This window comes from Hypomesus transpacificus, chromosome 2 (genome assembly GCF_021917145.1).
Source record: "Hypomesus transpacificus isolate Combined female chromosome 2, fHypTra1, whole genome shotgun sequence".
Classification (NCBI taxonomy): Eukaryota; Metazoa; Chordata; class Actinopteri; order Osmeriformes; family Osmeridae; genus Hypomesus; species Hypomesus transpacificus.
Window position 1 is genome coordinate 15,568,932 of NC_061061.1, and position 16,894 is coordinate 15,585,825.

Genomic DNA, 16,894 nt, shown 5'->3' on the forward strand with positions numbered 1-16,894 from the left:
AGTAGCCCTTCTCCACCGGATTGGTGAAACCAGACGCACGGGCAGGCTATCGCTATCGGTCCAGAGCTTTCTCTCTCTACGGCCAGCCCGGTTGTCAAAGGTAGCTTGCCTTTCGAAAGTATATCCGCTACTGACATGATGGTTTGCCTCACTTTAGGTTCACTTTGTTTTCTCTAGTTCGTCTTTCTTATCAAGTCGTTTGGATTTAAACTCTGCCGCCAAACGCGTGAGCGGTGACTAAGTTACCTTCTGGTAGTCAGTGACCTGTCTATGAACAAGTAAATCTATGCACGCTAGCTAGTCTCATAATCTAGCATCCCGCTAGTTCAGATAGCTCAACATCAACAAACAATGTTATGCTTCAACCCCTGGGTGAGTCCGTTAAGCTAAAACCTTCAATTTTGAAGACAAAATAAAAAACGTCGTTAGCTCCCACGGCCGCTGGTTGCTCTAGCTATCTGTGTACAGTAGCTAGTCATTTTGGAACCTCCCAGTCCCACCAGAGCTGTAGACCTAGAGCCAGTGATGTTAGCTAGCCAGTTAAAGCTTAAAATGTTACACTGTGTATTCTGCTGCGGATCTTTATATTAACGATTGTCAACTAATTATTTCGTCTCAGTGATGTGCGAAGGCATCATCATTCTCCACTGCTGTTTACTTTCTCATCCAGTTATCTCACCTGCTGCTGTGACTACTTTCTCCCCAGGCCAAACATGTACCAACTACCCGTGGAGAAACTGGACAAAATACGGAAGTCGCGTAAAAGAGTGAAAAGTATACTTAGTGACATTGGACTTGAAAGTTGTAAAGAATTATTGGAGGTACGTTCAGCTGGATGTGCTGGCATGTATCCAACAATATTATTTCTAATTAACCAGAACTAGAATAGGAATTAGGTTTTCCCCCACAAATGTTTTCCTCAAATTTATTGTTGTCTCTAATTATGTCTTTATAAAGGAGCTGAAGTGCTTTGATGCCGGTGATGACTGTTTTGAGAACACAGAGTGGGATGACTTTACAGATGGTTATAATGGCAAACGGAGAAAAAAGGTACGTCGATAATTTATCTGGAATGTTTGCTCTCCACTCCTGTTGGGCTATTATGTTAGAGTATGTGCTAGGTTGTCTGTTGTCTTTAAAACGTATTATGTCTCCCTCTTCTACCTCCATACAGTGGGGCTACCGGACAGAGACACTGTGCTGCGCACTTTGCTGGTTCTCCACGCGGTCCTGGTACACGTTCAGAGCCCATGTTCAGCGTTGCCATGAGGAGGAAGAGGACCTTAGCACCCTCACCACCTGTCCTAGCTGCCCTTTCGTCAGCCACCCTGACCTTATCAGCCAGCATGTCAAGTTGTTCCATGGCAATGCCGCTAAGACCTCGCAGGCGTCTGCCCCAGCCTCGGCCTCCCAGACTCTTGTTGTCTTCTCTACCGCCAACGTGGGCGACAAATACTCGTGCCGCAACTGTGGATTCCACGACTCGCTCATCTACGTGATGAGGAAGCACGTACTCGTGAATCACTACAGACAATTACTGATGCGCTACTTCGGGCAGCGCAGCAAAGCAGAGCAAACGGCTGGGCTGGGCGGCACCAAATTGTCCCAGTTTCACTGCCGCGAGTGCAGCATGCCGGCAGAGACTTCCGAGCACCTGCTCTACCACATCCTGAGCTCAGACAAACACCGTGAGGTGCACACTCAGATCCGGCCACTTATCATGGAGCATGTTAACAGCAGGACCGGGAAAAACGGTAGCCAGCAGAGCCTGCCCAACCTCGCTCCCCGTAGTGTGCAGAGAGTAGTGTCCTTGGTGTCCAGGGCCAGCCAGCCAATCACAGCTAAGGGGCCGTCCTCGGGCACGGTGCTGCTGGCTCCCCCCTCCACACCCACTGCTCTGGTGTGCTCTCCAGGGGCCCGCCAGGTTCTGCTACCCCCCCAGACGTCCGCTAAGGGCCTCATACTGACAAGCTCAGCAGTGGCAGCGCTGCAGAACAACCAGACTAATACCACAATGTCTCCCTTGAAAAACACCTCAATCAGCATGCTGCTCAACAACCCTAAGCAACAGCCTATCACTGTGGGGGTATCTCAGCAGCAGCAGCCAATCACTGTGGGAATGGCCCAGCAGCAGCGACCTATTACTGTGAAGGTGGCTCAGCAACAGCCAATCACTGTTGGGGTTTCGCAGCAGCAGACTCGTCAGGTCCTCCTTCCTCCAGGGGTTCAGATCAGTGTCCAGAACAAGTTGGGTGTTGGAATGGGAGTAGGGGTGGGAGGCAATCAGTCCTTGATGCTGACCCAAAGGATGCCCATTCCTCAGCCAGCACCCCGTAGTCAGATGCTCTCCACTCAATCTGTCAGGCTTGTTCCCACAGGCAACAAGCTTAACGGCATTCCGACCTACACCCTAGAGACAGTGCAGGTGGCAGTGCCTGTCCAGACTGCAGGCGTGGGTCAGGTGGTCAATAAAACACCTATCCTGGTGACGACTCAACCGCAGCCCAGCCAATCCGTATCAGTCCCTGTGCTGGGTAATGGCTTGGTTCGCAATCAGAGTCCTGGCACAACCTTGCCCACTGCTTTGAGCAGCCCTTCAGATAGACCCAGAGAGCTGGTGGTCCGCACCCAGTTCCTGAGGAGGATGCGTAACACGGTGAAGTGCACCAGATGTCAGATCTTACTCTCTGATAAGGGAATCTTCCAGCATCTTCTCCATGGTCTGCGCTGCCTGTTCTGCCCGCTTATCTTCTACTCCATCCGCCAGATAATGGAGCACTGCACCCAGGAGCACAGCCTGGTTCACAGCGCCAACAGAGACCGCCTCAAAAAAGAGTTTAAACTGACAACAGATGAGCAGGGACACTTGGTCATCCCTTCCTTCGACATGAGTACCAGCGTGCCTCAGGACCTGCTGGGCTTCAAACACTTAAACCTGGTCCTGGTCACCGCCTCGAGAGAGAAGATCTATCTCCAGATGTCCGAGGAAGCGGGCAAGTTGTCTTGCCCTACTCTGCCTAAAGACGGCTGTCCTTTCTGTCCGGAGAAGCCTCAGAGCAGCACAGAGTACGAGCAGCATCTCAGAATTAAGCACCACATCGTCCCCACAATCCACGCCATCCTAAAGTCCCCGGCCTTCAAGTGTGTTTACTGCCTGGGAGTCTATGCAGACAAGTCTACCGCTAAGACGATCTCCATTCATGTGCAGCGCTGTCGCTGTGCCCCAAAGGCTGCTAAAGATGCAGAGAGGCTGATCAACCCTGACCCCAACAGTCAGACAGTCAATGGAATGGTTCCCCTCACTGCTGCCTTGGACCAGAGGAAAGACCTGGGCCAGGGGAAGGTTAAGACCCGGGGTCAAGTCCAAGGTAAGGAGTCCCAAACTGTTACTTTTGACCCGTCTGTGCCCATGGTGCTGGACCCCACGGGAATGGAGATGCGCTCGTTCGAGGACAGAAAGTTGTTCCTTGGACGCTACTTCAACAAGAAGCCCTACCTATCGAGGCAGGAACAAGAGGCCCTGGCAGGTCGTCTCTGGTTCAACCGGACTGACGTGGCGTCTTTATTCGGGGGAAAGCGGAGCAAGTGTATGAAAGCCATCCAGCGGCACAAGGCGACTATATTCTTGGGCTTCAACATGACAGAGGTGTCAAAGGTGAAACACAACCTGATTTTCCCTGCAGTAGAGCCGGTTAGACAGCCCCAGTCTGGAGAACTGCCTGCAGACAAAACGCCAACTGAGGGATTGTAAAGACATGGTACACTATTCTACATACTGGGAACAGAAAACACACATTTCTAACTGGTGGTGAGGGAAGACAGAGGATACCTAAATGTACTTGAGTGATGAGAGATGTATTTATACACCACGGGGTAACTGAAAAGACCGGATATATACAATATATTAACCATTTTGTTTGAATCTATTCTAGAGGATTATATGTGTGATCTAGAGGATATATTTAGGATGTATTAAACTTTGATGGTGCTGGTTATTATTTTCTTACCTTGAGTGACAATTGTAAAGTAAGCTGTCATTAAGACAGCATTGAGAGGCACTGAGAAGAGACTTGAAATGATGTAAAGTCACTTGAGAATGTGTTTAGAAAGTAACCATTTAATTGTCATTATATCCTTGAGTTTACTGAGACATGAGTACACATTTAGATGATTACAATGTTGACTCATTTTGTATCCATGACGGTTTGGTAGAATTTTTATGTGTAAGTTTTGTACATGCTTGTCAGCAGCATGTATATTTTAACCCATTCTATTTATTTACCTGCTGTTAATGGTACAGCCTCTCCCTGCCTGTTTACAAGCACAGCTTCAGAGATGTATACGCTTTAGTATATAAGATGTTATACCTAGTATTGCGTACGCGCTCACACACACACACGCACACACACACACACTGTTAAGACATGGTCCATGATGAAACGCACATAGGACAAGTGCCTCAGTTCTTCTGTTGAAGTTAATTTCTCATACTACAGTTTTCCATTGTGCGTTACGTCCAGCAAAATGTATTTTTTTCCATTTAAGTGGCATTGTTTTATATCGTCCAAAATTCATCCCCATATTTGTATAAAGCTGATTGTTTTTTATGATTGGAATGAATAAACCACATCCACTTGTTTGTAGATAGATCAACTTGAACGACCAGTTGAACAAATCGGTAGATCCATGATCCTATTGATTACCTCTCCCTTCTTGCCGTACGTCACAAGGCATCACTAGTTGAGTGACGAATTAACAATTCAGCGGTGTAGGTTAGCTAACTAGTCAGCGTAGTCGACAGCGTTAGCTGAGCTACTGTTATGTTTACTATTATTACATATGCCAGAATACGGCCATGTGTTTTCCGTCAGTATTACGTGAGCAGTGGAGGGACAACGAAAATAATGTCCGTCGTCAAAGAAGTTGGCATTAGTCGACATCACCCATGCTTGGAAAAAAACACCAGCAAGCAGCTCTATGCTTCAGATGGAACTGGGAGGAAATATGTTCATACTTCGGCTGTCAATGAAGCTAAAAACTTACTGAAAAAGTTTGCAAACCAATCCAAGTGAGTGAGTCACTAAACTGGTTTAGTTATCTAGCCTACGTATTTGTTCTGTATAGACAGGCCAGTCAGGATAGATGGCTAGCCAGCTGGCTAATGTTTAGTGTGATCTGCTAGCATTATAATGTTATTCCTGGTTATCCTCAACAGAAAGAAAGGCTGGTACGAAACGCCACCTCGGGTGAGTTCTTTAAATATGGGTGTAGCAACATCCAAGAGCCCTGTTTTTTCAGCTAATCTCTCATCTAAAGTACATTACTCTTGTAGACACAACTGTCACTTGTAATGTAAAATAACGTATTTCTCCAAGCAAAGGAAGGTAGGAACGTTGCATTTTGAATGAATGCTTTCTGTGTCCCGTCTGAGACTAGGCTTTCTTTGTGTTGTAAGTCTGCACCTAGTCAGACAGACTTTCTGAAGATACCCAAAAAGCAGAGCCAGGAGGATACACAGCGGACCAGGATATTGAACTCGGTTCTGTATAAAGCCATCTCCGAACTGCTGACCTCCCCAGAACTCAACTCGAAGGTCATCAATTACGGCGTGGAGATCTCCAAAGTAGGATCGCTGTATATCCGCCCTACCTCCCTTAACTAATGTCCTTCACTCACTCAGGTCACATCCCCAACTGCAACCATACACGTTACTAATATCACTGTTTATTTCTTGAAAACCTTTTGTGTGCTTGGACTCTGTGTTACATATTCTAATCTAATTATTTTGGTTGTGTGTAAGGTGTCAATGTCTCCAGATTTTTCCAGTTGCCGAGTGTACTGGAAGATCAGTGGAGTATCAGAACAAGATGATGTTATTCAGATGGCTCTGGAAAGGAGCAGTCCTAGAATTAGGTCAGCTGCACCTCCCGACTCCAACCCTGTCAGCTGTACATTCTTGCATACATTTACATACATACATCAACATCAAGTATCAAAACTGAGTTGTGTGCAAATATGCAGTGGTAAGTTCTAACTTACCAGGCTTTGCAGTTGTATTGGCAACATTTACATTTAGTAATTTAGCAGATGCTCTTATCCAGAGCGATTTAAAGTACAGGGACATTCGCCCGAAACAAGTCAGGTGAAGTGCCTTGCCCAAGGACACAGTCATTTGGCACAGCCGGGAATCAAACTGGCAACCTTCAGATTACTAGCCTGATTCTCTAACCGCTCAGCCACCTGACTCCCTGTAAATGTAATGTGTGTGTGTTTCAAGGTACTTGATTATGTCCCACCAGACCATGGGGGGTGTGCCTCCCCTGGTATTCATCAAAGATAAACAGTATGCAGCAATGGCGAAGGTATGTGGCGTTCACTAAGTTCACACACAGTCATGAGCATGTGAGGGCAGTTGAGAGGTTGGGTGATGATGGAGCCTGTCGCCTGTAGGTAGAGATGCTCCTAAAGGAAGCAGACTTTGGACCAGAGGACCTTGACGGTTACACTGATGAAGGGTAAGAATGTTTTATTTATGACCCAGGCTGCTGTCATGGAAGTTATACCAATACTCCAGAGAAAGGCTGATGTGTAAGAGTCATATTGTTGAGACTGATTTTTTGCCCTGTCCTCCAGACAACGATTGCATATAGCAGAGACCCACTCCCCTGTTGAGGCTGTGAAGCCGGTTCTGTTCGGTGTCGACCACGAGGCCCTTGGCCGTCAGATCCAGGACTACAAGCTCCGTATCAAGGAAGCAGGGTTGGAATCTGACATATCGTCACCAGCTTTCACAGAGGCACAGCTTGCGGCTCTGGAGGAATACAGGAAGCAGAAAATTATCGCCAAGAAGAAGAAGTCCAAACGGCCCATGGATGATGACATTACACCGAGGGAGTTTCAGCTAGCACAAATGGGACAAGGTCAGCAAGGAGAACTTGAGGAGGACCGAGCCTTCAGCCAGGAAGAAGTTCAGCTCAAAGAACTGATGGCTGATGAGGACAAGAAGTCCCAATAAAATACTTTCCGTGTCGTGATATTGAGTGTACTGGATATCTGGGGCAGTGTGAAATAAATACTTCAGTGAGGGGATGGAAGGAATATTGTAAAGAATTTGATCCTCTGCATTGATCACTGGGATATTGTGTTTAGTTTTGTATTTTATATAAATTCCAATAAACCTCACATCAAAAAGTATGTCATGATAGAACTTTTTATTGTTTCAGATTTGTCACTCCATCTTGTTTAAATAGACAGTTCAGAAGGATGCAAAGTAATTCGATTCTGTGCAGAAGACAAACTGCAATAGCTACTCAGTATCACAGGTGTGTCCCAGATTGACAATCCATTGGAGAGAGAATGGAAAATGTAAATCTGTTTAAGTCTTCTCAGGAGTAAAACACTTTGTATAAAATGCAAATATGACATTTGTATAAAATTAAATGCTCAAAAATAACGAAATGATACATTTCAAGCCATCAAAAGGGCAGTAGATGGATCAGCTGTCAGTAAGACAACATGCAGTGATTCTGATCCTCCATGATTTGTGACATAACTAGTCTGTCTCCACAGTCTGTTCTTGTGTCTGCAGGGCCTCCTGGACGTACACAATGAACTGGTTGGCGTCGTCTCCCTGTGTGTAGACCGTTACTGTCTCAATGCCCTCCAGGTTGTCTGAAGCCACCACTAGGTGGTGCTGTTCCCCCAGGCCCACCGCTCGCTGGAATGCCTCCTGGATCAATACGGCCTGGTCGCTATGGTTACCCACCGACGACTCTTCCGCGACCTGGAGCAAAGCAGTTAGGTGAGTCAATGATGCGGCAGTCAGGTCCCTACACAAACATCATAACTACACTTTTTTGTGCATCTGAGTTGATCACCCATCAAGTGCATAGTGGGTAAGACACTGATTTGTGACAGAGACAATTTATTTTGTAGACAAGGAGTAACATGGCTAGTGTGGGGTTAGAGAGGGAGTGGTGAGATACTAGTAGGGCATGACAGTTGTTTACCTGCTCCACCACAGTCACTGTGCCAGGTGCCATGGCAACCATTGAAGCCTCGTGACTCTCTGAGCCGAGCTCAATGATCTGCTGGAGGATGTTCATCGTTGAGGGCTCGAGCCCCTCGGCTGATGTTACAACTCCTACGCAAACACACACACACACACACAAGGCCGGGTCAAAATCCATTAATGTCGGAAGTCAGATCACAGAGCATTTTAAAAATCTCAAACTGACCATTCTCTGTGAAGCGCAGGTCCTGGAGGGCCGCTGCTGCCGTCTCTGTCCTCTCGGTGGTCTGCACCTCCTGGGTGGTCTCCACCCCCTGATCTTCCTGCACCTCGTCAGCCTCAGTGACTTGAAGGTACTGAACGGTGGGCTCCTCCATACTTTCCACCACCTGACATAGCAAAGACCGAAAGGGTTAGTCGACATTGGAGCTTTAGGATGCACAAGCGGGCTGTGATTGAGTGTATTCATTTGCATTGGGCTGTGATTGGGTTTTGTTATATAGTACAGAGGAGGGGGTGGGTACTTCACCTCCCAGTGGGTGACTCCAGCTGCATCATTCTCCACCAAGCGGAGGCCATGCTTGTTCTTTAGATGCCGATTCATCTCCCACCTGGTTCCATAGGCAAACTCGCACACTGGGCAGTTGACACCACCTGGAAAGGTGTGTGTGGAGCATAGACACAGGAGTATGCATTTTTAGGAATACAACACGGGTATAACATGAATCAAAAGTCCATACAGACAGACACCCAGACCTTGCTGTTCCACTGCTTCTGGGATGGCTGTTCCTCCAGGGCCGGCATTGTGGTACTCCTCCTCGGGGTGCTTCCTGCTGTAGTGTCTCTTCAGGGGTCCCGCAATATTACAGGAGTAGTGGCAGTGAGCACATCGGAAAGGCTGGGAACACATTTATCAAATCATAGGCATAAGATTATTTAATTTTTTCAACGAGGTAGGGCCTTGAGTTTCCCTTGTGAAGATGACAAACTGTTTTTAGACGTTCACCTTAAACGAGGCGTGTTGCTCCATGTGCCTCAGCAGCCCTGGTTTGTACGCAGCCGTGTAGTCACACTCTGTACACTTGTACTGCTTTCCTGTGAGACAAAAATGTCCGGACGACTTAGTCAGTTACAAGGTAAAGAACATTAGCCTTTGTCAGAGTCCTCTGTTAGGCATGAGGTAACAGAAATAGTAGCACTGTTAATAATACTGTCAGTATTTGCAGTGGTAGAAGTGGTACACTGAATGTATTTTAGTGACTGGCGATGACAGGTGGCTCTGGACTCGCCTTCGTCTGAGTGCATCAGTCTGTGGCTGCGCAGCGTCACTTTGGACTTGAACTTCTTGCCGCAGGTGTCACACAGGTGACTCTTCTCTGTGCTGTGTCTGTTCATGTGGGCCTTCAGGTTGCTCTTGCTGCGACTGGCGTAGTCGCACAGGGAACACTTGAAAGGCTTCACTCCTATCCAGACAACCAGTTTGACACAGTAGTTAACACAAATAGAAGTTGTATGCATTATACAGTAGTTAAAAAATAAATAAATTATTGTATAGTTTTACATATTGAGACAGGAAGACTGTCTACTGAGTTATATATTTATCATGAGGAGCTTTGTGATTTATTCAACACTGACCTTCGTGAGCCCAGATGTGCTGTTGCAGGTCGGTGCCGTTTCTAAGGAAGTAGGAGTCGCAGTAGGGGCACTTGGAAGGCCGCGTGCCGATCTTGCCCTTCACCTGCACACGCACACCTAGAACCGCCGTCAGCGCGCTCATTGGAGTCTCTGCAATGACACCAGGTGTCAGCCCACTAGCAGCCTTTGACTGCCTCCATAGTGATATGGGAAATGAACCTCAAGAAGATGAACAGCTGTATAAAGAGAAGCTAAACTAATATGGGCTAGTGCTGGTTAAATTTACATTTTACATTTAGCAGACGCTCTTATCCAGAGCGACTTACAGTAAGTACAGGGACATTCCCCCCGAGGCAAGTAGGGGGAAGTGCCTTGCCCAAGGACACAACGTAATTTGGCACGGCTGGGAATCGAACCAACAACCTTCTGATTTACAGTCCGACTCCCTAACCGCTCAGCCATCTGATCCCCAGTTACGCACTGTCTCACCTGGATGGCTTGTTTTAATGTGATAACGAAGTCTGTCCTCTGTAAACCTTTGCTCGCACGCAGGGCATGGGAAGGTTTTCTTCTCCTAAAAAAAAGATCAAAAGAGGTTATATTAAACATGACTTTCTGTTGATTACACTGCTGACGTTGGCATCAGCTGTATATAGTCAATGTATTTTTGAATGAGTTCCAAACCTGGTCTGAGTGAGTTTTAATGTGCGCTTGTAGCTTGTACTTGTCAGGTGTGTTGTAGGTGCAGGCCACGGCAGGACAGCGCAGCAGCACATTACTGTGCCTTTGGACCATGTGGCGCTGCAGGGAGTTCTTGGTGATGGATGAGTAGTTACATTGGCTGCAGTAGTGCAGGTGCTCCTTGGTGTGCGTGCGCACGTGCATGTTGAAATGCACCTGGTACCAGAACAGTTTTCCTGAGACACATGGGGGGGAAGAACATGAGAGGAGCAAGAAACTAGGGAGTGAAATAGTTTAGGAACCTCTGGAGGGTTTCATCATGTTGCTATGGTCATAAAACATTCTTAAAATCTTTAATATTCTTACCACAGTATTCACACTCTAGATCGCCATACAGTCTTCGTATTCTCTCAAACAGAGCCATGCACAGACGACGTTTCTGCATCTTGTCCACTATCTGCTGGAAAGCGCTCAGTCCCTCGGCGGGTGTGTGTGCTGGCGTCGCTACCTTCTCAGCAGGACATTTTCTTTGCATGTTCAGTGATCTATCAACTGTCTCTAGACTGTTGACTCCCTGTGTAGTCTCTGCAGTTTCAAAGTGATCGGGGCTGTCGGTAGCCTGGTCTGACATGGAAGTCTCTGCAGAAGGCCTGGCGCAGTCTGGCTTTGCAAGTCCCACCCCCACCTCTTTCTCACTACACCTCACTTCCCCCTTCTCCTCAGTCAGTTCCTCTCTCCCATCTTCCTCTTCCTCCTCTTTCCGGCAACTCCCTGCTCCCTTGTCTTTGGTCAGCTGCTCCCTCCCCTCCTCCTTCCTACATCTTTCGAACCCCTTCTCCTCAGTCTCCTCTTCTCCCCCCTCCTTGTCCTCCCCCCCCTCTCCCCCCTTCTCCCTGTCCAGCCCATCCCCATCCCGCTCCCTCTCTCCACCCTCCCCTCCCTGTGCTCCCTCCTCGCCGGGCACGTTTAGTTGGGCCAACTCCTGCGCGATCCTCAGCTCGTCCTGCTTCAGCATCTCTCTCCTGAGGTCGTCTCCGGGCTCCAGCAAGCAAAAGCTGCTGCCGATGCACTCAGGGAAGGCCTCTGCCTCGTCCCAGTCAGGGTGAGCCTCCTGCAGGTGGGCTTTCAGGCGCATGGAACTGATGAACTTCTTCTGGCAAGAAGAGCACACGTAGATAAACGGGTGTTTCCGCACGTGGGCCTGCAAGACGGGCAGCTTGGTGCAGCCGTGGTCGCACAGCTCGCAGCTGAACGGACGCTGGGTGCCGTGGACTAGCATGTGGCGGTCGCGTTCCAGCTGGTTCTTGAACTTGCGCTGGCACGTGCTGCAGTGGTAAAGCAGCTGCCTCTTGCCCTCGCGGGTCTGCAGCCTCAGCTGATCGTAGGCCTCCTTCACCTTGGCGTCTTCCATGTTGTGTTTTTGGCGGACGTGCTTCAGCAGGTTCTTGATGTCCGAGTACTTTTTCTTGCAGAAAGGACAGTGCTGCTTGATCCTCTGGTGGACGCGCTCCACGTGCACTCTGAGTTGGCCCCTGCTCAGGCAGCTAAAGGAACAGTGGCCGCAGCTAAACTTCTCCCCTGTGTGTTTACGCATGTGGACGCACAAGTTGGCTTTGATGGCACTGGCGTAGTCACAGTGGGGGCACAGAAACGGCTTTTCCTTGGTGTGGATACGCAGGTGGGCCTGTAGAGAGTGGCGAAACTTGAAGACCTTGTTGCAGTACTCACATGTGAAGATCTTTAGCTGGGTCTGCACTGACCTAGAGGAACAAGACGGGAGGGGTTAAAGACACGGTGTGTAATGGACATGTTTCACTTGACCAGTTGAAGAGAAACTGGAGGATTCATGATCCATGGCCTCTTTCATCTCACAAAAGTTAACTTGACACCTGAATCTCAATCTATGATGCGACTACCTGCAAGGCTTCAGTGGCTCCTGATAGGTGTCTTGTTGAATGGCGTACTCCTGGAAACCCCTCCTGGGCCCCTCTGCCAGGGGGGCAGCCTCCATGGGGGTGGATGCCTGGAGGGCAGAGGCCTGAGAGCCAGTAGCCTGGGGTCCAGCAGCCATGGTCTGAGAGGCATCGTCCGCTAAAGGACCAGCTTCGGCTTCAATTGGAACTATCTTTGTAGCACCTTCAAAAAACGTCATTTTCTTCATTAAAGCAAACATTAACAGTCTATCAGCACTCTGACAGATGTATAATAGGGAGTTATGTGAGCCATGAACTCAGAACAAATGAGCATCTAACATGTCTCACCAGGGAGTGCCTCATGGGCGGTGAGAACCACATTGATTATGGGGTTTTTGCATGGGGTTCCAACACGTTCCGGCTGCTTCATGGAAGAACACTTCTCAGAGCCCAGAGTCCGGGCCCTCTTGGAGCTTCTTGCTCTTGCCTCATCTTTCTCCTCAGCACTCGGCCCACCTTCACTATCTCTCTCTGACAACAGAGATGGTACAACACCACAGCATCAGCATCATGCAGCAGTGATCCACGATGCTTCTCTAATGTTACCCACATTTACATTGTCATTTAGCAGACGCTCTTATCCAGAGCGATTTACAGTGAGTATAGGGACATTCTCCCCGAGGCAAGTAGGGTGAAGTGCCTTGCCCAAGGACACAACGTCATTTTACATTTACATTTACATTTATTCATTTAGCAGACGCTTTTATCCAAAGCGACTTCCAAGAGAGAGCTTTACAAAGTGCATAGGTCACTGATAATAACAACAATATAGCCCCACAGCATTGCGGGTAGTCAAAAACAAGAAGTACATATTGTGAACAACCACAAAATAGTGCTAAAGGGAAGAAACCATAAGAGCATGTAGTTAAACAAGTTAAAATTACACAACATTAATCTCTAAGTGCAGGTGTACCTGTAGGAACCTGAAGGATTTTGCACAGCCAAGAATCGAACCGGCAACCTTCTGATTAATAGCCTGCTCCCCAACCGCTCGGCCATCTGACCCCCCCACCCCTTTTTACTCACCACAATGCACCTCCTCCTCCTCCTCCTCCTCATCTTTCAGAGCCATCAGGCAGATGTGCTTCAGGATCTGCCGTCTGTTGCTAAACTTGCGGTTGCATCTTTTGCAGTCCAGGGACTTGTCATTTTCCTCTACAGCTTCGGTCTGGTCCTGGGCAGGAGGGGCAGCGTTGAGGTCTACCACAAGCTTATCAGAACAGCTCTTCTTGGTAGAGCCTTTAGGCCTCCCTCGTTTTCGTTTCACATGGCTGTCTGTGGGGACAGAAGAGGGACATGGGATTATTATGTCCCCATTCTGAAGATTTACAGTATTGGTTTTATATGATGCCATCATTTAATGAGGTGCCTGTGGTGAAGCCTGTGCCGTACGGTTTGTCAATTTATCTTATTTTTTCACACAAATATTTTTGGGTTGTGTATATGTGGTGGTTGTAGTCATGTAGATGTGTTTGACTGCATGTCAGACAGTCTGCAATGTCTAACCTGTGGCTTCCTGGGGAGGGCCTGATAGAGGTAGAAGAGATACTATTATCTCGTCCTGAGGCAGTTCTGCAGCCTGGTGCTGCTGGGTGCAGTGGAGCAGAAGCTGGTCCCGCTGTTTCGAGAACTGGTTGCATAGTTTACACATGTAGATTGCAACATCACCTGTTGACAAGATTCAGTCATCTTGACAGTCATATGACAGTCTAATCTATTCTATTCTCTATACCAATATTCTGGAGGAATTTACTGGCTCAGGAAATGTTAAACATATGCCAAGGATAATATTCCATAAAACAACTCCCTTCCTTTCACCTTATGGTAAGTCACGGCATCGTTTAATGCTATGCTGTGAATAGTTTTTCACCCCTTCGGTTGAACCATTGTTATAGCATTGCCCCGAGGAAAGCTGCATTTTACTGTTCGCTATCATCAATAATCAAAGCTTGCCTGTGTGTTGTTAGTAATGAAATAAGACAACAGTAGTTTCGAGACACTTTAGTATTGAGACGAACGCAAACTGATCAAAGTTACGAGAGTGGACGCAGAAAAATACATATAACCGATATGCAAATTTTAAATACAGATGTTTAAATGCAATACACAAGAGTTTTAAAATCTTGGAATGCTTGCTAGTTTTACCTTGTATGCGCTTCTGTCATACTGAAATTCGGCCTGTCAGAGAAAACAAACATTTGAGTTCAAAAGCATGTTTTTTACCTGGTTTAGACGTGCTCATATTTCCCACAATCTAGACTATATATTTTTTCATTCATTGGCAAAAATGCGTTACTGATACGTTTTTTGAATAAGCAGTTTTAAATCTCAATTTTAGTTAAATAAAGGTAAGGTTCTGGCGAATCTGCGATGCCTAGTATGGCGGATGAAGTCTCGAGGTGATCGGCAGGGCAGCTTTCTGGGCGACGGTTATCCGCATGAGCGCCACTTGTGGCTAGGAGGACAAGAGACAACAAATTCAGCAATTTGTCAACTTTCATTATTATGTCTGTTTTAGAGATACGTGTACATCTCTAAAACGCTGTTCGACATGTCTGTAAAACTGTCATTTTTGTCAAGTATGTAAGCACACTCTTTATCCAATGTTTCTACATAACTCCCAACAAGCCAAACAGACAAAGAAGGAATTAGATCTTATTTCAGTTTATTAATAAAATCATTAAGATGACAAAGTCGAAGTGTATCTAATAACAAAATAAATGGAACTGACTTTAACAGAGGCAGTCTACGATAGGAGGGTGAGGGTGAGTTAGGGCCTGAGTCACATAGTGTACCTGAGTAGAAGCTTCACTGCCTAATGATTACTTATTGGTCCTTAGCAATTCCTTGTCCCCAGGAGTGTGGCAGGCGGTCACCAGTCCAGCCAGGGTAAACCGCCTCTCCCCAGCCGCACACAGGCCAGAGCTGAGTGTAGGATGTTTACAAAGGCTGGGCAGGATGTTTTCAGGATCCAGATGGAGTATTTACAAAGAGGCCCAGAGAGGACGTCTTAAAAGGCCAGACAGAATGTGTGCAGCGATCAGACAGAAAGTCGCAACAGAATGTTTGAAATGTACTAAAAAGCAACGAACCTGAATCCTACGGCTCTTAAACAGGTGGATTATAAACAAGTCATACTACTGACACACCAGTGGGAGAGTCTGGGGAGGCCAGGAGGAGAAAACATCCTACTGGAAGTTGGTACATAAACACAGCTTCCAGTCGGGGATGTTTACAACATCTGACAACCAACCTTCACTGAGTGCTAAACAGCGTGAGCTGCTCCATGTTTATTCACACTTGCCAGCCCAATAAAGGACATGGAATTTTACAAGGTCGACTTTGACCTTGGCTGCCCTCTTCTGGTTGACAGGAATTATGTACTGTGGAATATCACGATAATAAACGTCATATTAGTTAATGATCTTAGCCAGATAGTCCCTTGTCTTAGACAGCTTCAGTTATTTCACACCTGGTCAAGTCATTTTTTTATTATTTTAACAAAAAAATGTCCATCGTTTGAAAGATCTGCCTAAACTGCTTTTTCTTTCAATTTTTTTACCCGATACATCAATACCATATACAAATTGTTTAAATATAACTATCGGATAGGCAAAGAGAAATCACCCATCATTTGGACCTAAACTAGATTTCTCCGTGGCTAAAATGATCATAAAATGTTCTTTAATGGCTGGCTAATTTAGTTTCATTATATTGAATTGGAGAACCCATCAATTCAGTAAGTACGCAAGCTTGTTTCCACTAGTAACCGGCTGGGAGACCTAGGTCATGTCAAAATTAACTTGTACTTGTAGAAGGAAAGCTAACGTTTGCTAGCTAACTAAATGCAAACATTAGCTAGCTAGCTAGCTAACCTTAACAAGTTAACTAGTAACCTACTAGCCAAGTAGAGAAAAAGTAACTACTCAGACAATGTGAGCGTAACTAAACTGTCGGATGCTAGGTCATTCCTTAACTTGTTCCGACGTTGTTAATTTGAAGATTAGTCCGATAAAAAGTCTACCGAATAGCATAGCATGTAGTGCTACAGCATTGAAAGCTAGTAGCAAGAGAAGTCAACGGTAATCCACAAGCTTTGCTCTGGAGTGCAAACGATACGGGAGAGCTTGTGTCCTTTTCTCGACCGTGCATCGCACAGCAGCCAGGGGAACGGAATTACACAAAACAAATAAAAAATGCGTTAAAGTGACTAAAACTACATCATCATCCGGCTTGAATTGCACACTGAGAAGTTTTCTTCCGCCATTCTGTTTCCTTCCGTCTGACTGGCGCTTGTCTTTAGAATGACCTTTAGTTACCGACACTAATATTGACGTAATTGTCATGGTAACAGAACTCCGTGTGTTCTAAAACCACATTATGCCGCACTGTCCTACAACTAGCTATCATGACATGCGTCTAATTCTCAGCCCCATCGTTACCAACACTGTATTCACTAGCAAAATGTGGTAACACCGGTGCGTAAGACCAGTGGGTCTGTTTATCTTCCTTTTGAGGAACATGAACTGGCCTAGTCCTATACAGGATTATTTAATTTTATCACAGATTTTTTTAATACGTATGATTTAAACTA

General features: G+C 46.6%; 2 protein-coding genes across 2 annotated transcripts; one reads left to right on the top strand and one right to left on the bottom strand.

The window, feature by feature from the left end:
- Window positions 1-8: 8 nt before the first annotated feature.
- On the top strand, window positions 9-7,194 carry adnp2a (ADNP homeobox 2a). Its single transcript, XM_047033808.1, has 11 exons — window positions 9-100; window positions 707-821; window positions 958-1,050; window positions 1,175-3,747; window positions 4,820-5,068; window positions 5,216-5,246; window positions 5,456-5,623; window positions 5,801-5,913; window positions 6,278-6,362; window positions 6,451-6,515; window positions 6,634-7,194. The coding sequence occupies exons 2-11, from the start codon at window positions 714-716 to the stop codon at window positions 7,013-7,015; spliced, it is 3,867 nt and encodes a 1,288-aa protein (XP_046889764.1). The 5' UTR covers window positions 9-100; window positions 707-713; the 3' UTR covers window positions 7,016-7,194.
- Window positions 7,195-7,196: 2 nt separating this feature from the next.
- Window positions 7,197-16,809, bottom strand: LOC124476591 (zinc finger protein ZFAT-like). Its single transcript, XM_047033820.1, has 17 exons — window positions 14,524-16,809; window positions 13,807-13,968; window positions 13,327-13,575; window positions 12,589-12,771; window positions 12,244-12,463; window positions 11,258-12,087; window positions 10,694-11,176; window positions 10,331-10,563; window positions 10,136-10,220; window positions 9,647-9,796; window positions 9,301-9,474; window positions 9,018-9,106; window positions 8,768-8,909; window positions 8,541-8,665; window positions 8,238-8,400; window positions 8,010-8,143; window positions 7,197-7,783 (listed from the first exon to the last, which is right to left on the bottom strand). Exons 1-17 carry the CDS (start codon window positions 14,540-14,542, stop codon window positions 7,553-7,555), a joined length of 3,672 nt encoding a protein of 1,223 aa, XP_046889776.1. The 5' UTR covers window positions 14,543-16,809; the 3' UTR covers window positions 7,197-7,552.
- Window positions 16,810-16,894: the final 85 nt, after the last annotated feature.

Excerpts from the sequence above, each read along its gene's own strand:
- adnp2a (XM_047033808.1), top strand. The coding sequence starts at position 714 with ATGTACCAACTACCCGTGGAGAAACTGGACAAAATACGGAAGTCGCGT. Across the intron at positions 3,748-4,819 it reads AAAACGCCAACTGAGGGATT|TATGTTTACTATTATTACAT; the intron begins GTAAAGACATGG and ends CTGAGCTACTGT. Across the intron at positions 5,069-5,215 it reads AAGTTTGCAAACCAATCCAA|AAAGAAAGGCTGGTACGAAA; the intron begins GTGAGTGAGTCA and ends TATCCTCAACAG.
- LOC124476591 (XM_047033820.1), bottom strand. Across the intron at positions 10,221-10,330 it reads TTAAAACTCACTCAGACCAG|GAGAAGAAAACCTTCCCATG; the intron begins GTTTGGAACTCA and ends TCTTTTTTTTAG. Across the intron at positions 9,107-9,300 it reads ACTGATGCACTCAGACGAAG|GAAAGCAGTACAAGTGTACA; the intron begins GCGAGTCCAGAG and ends TTTGTCTCACAG.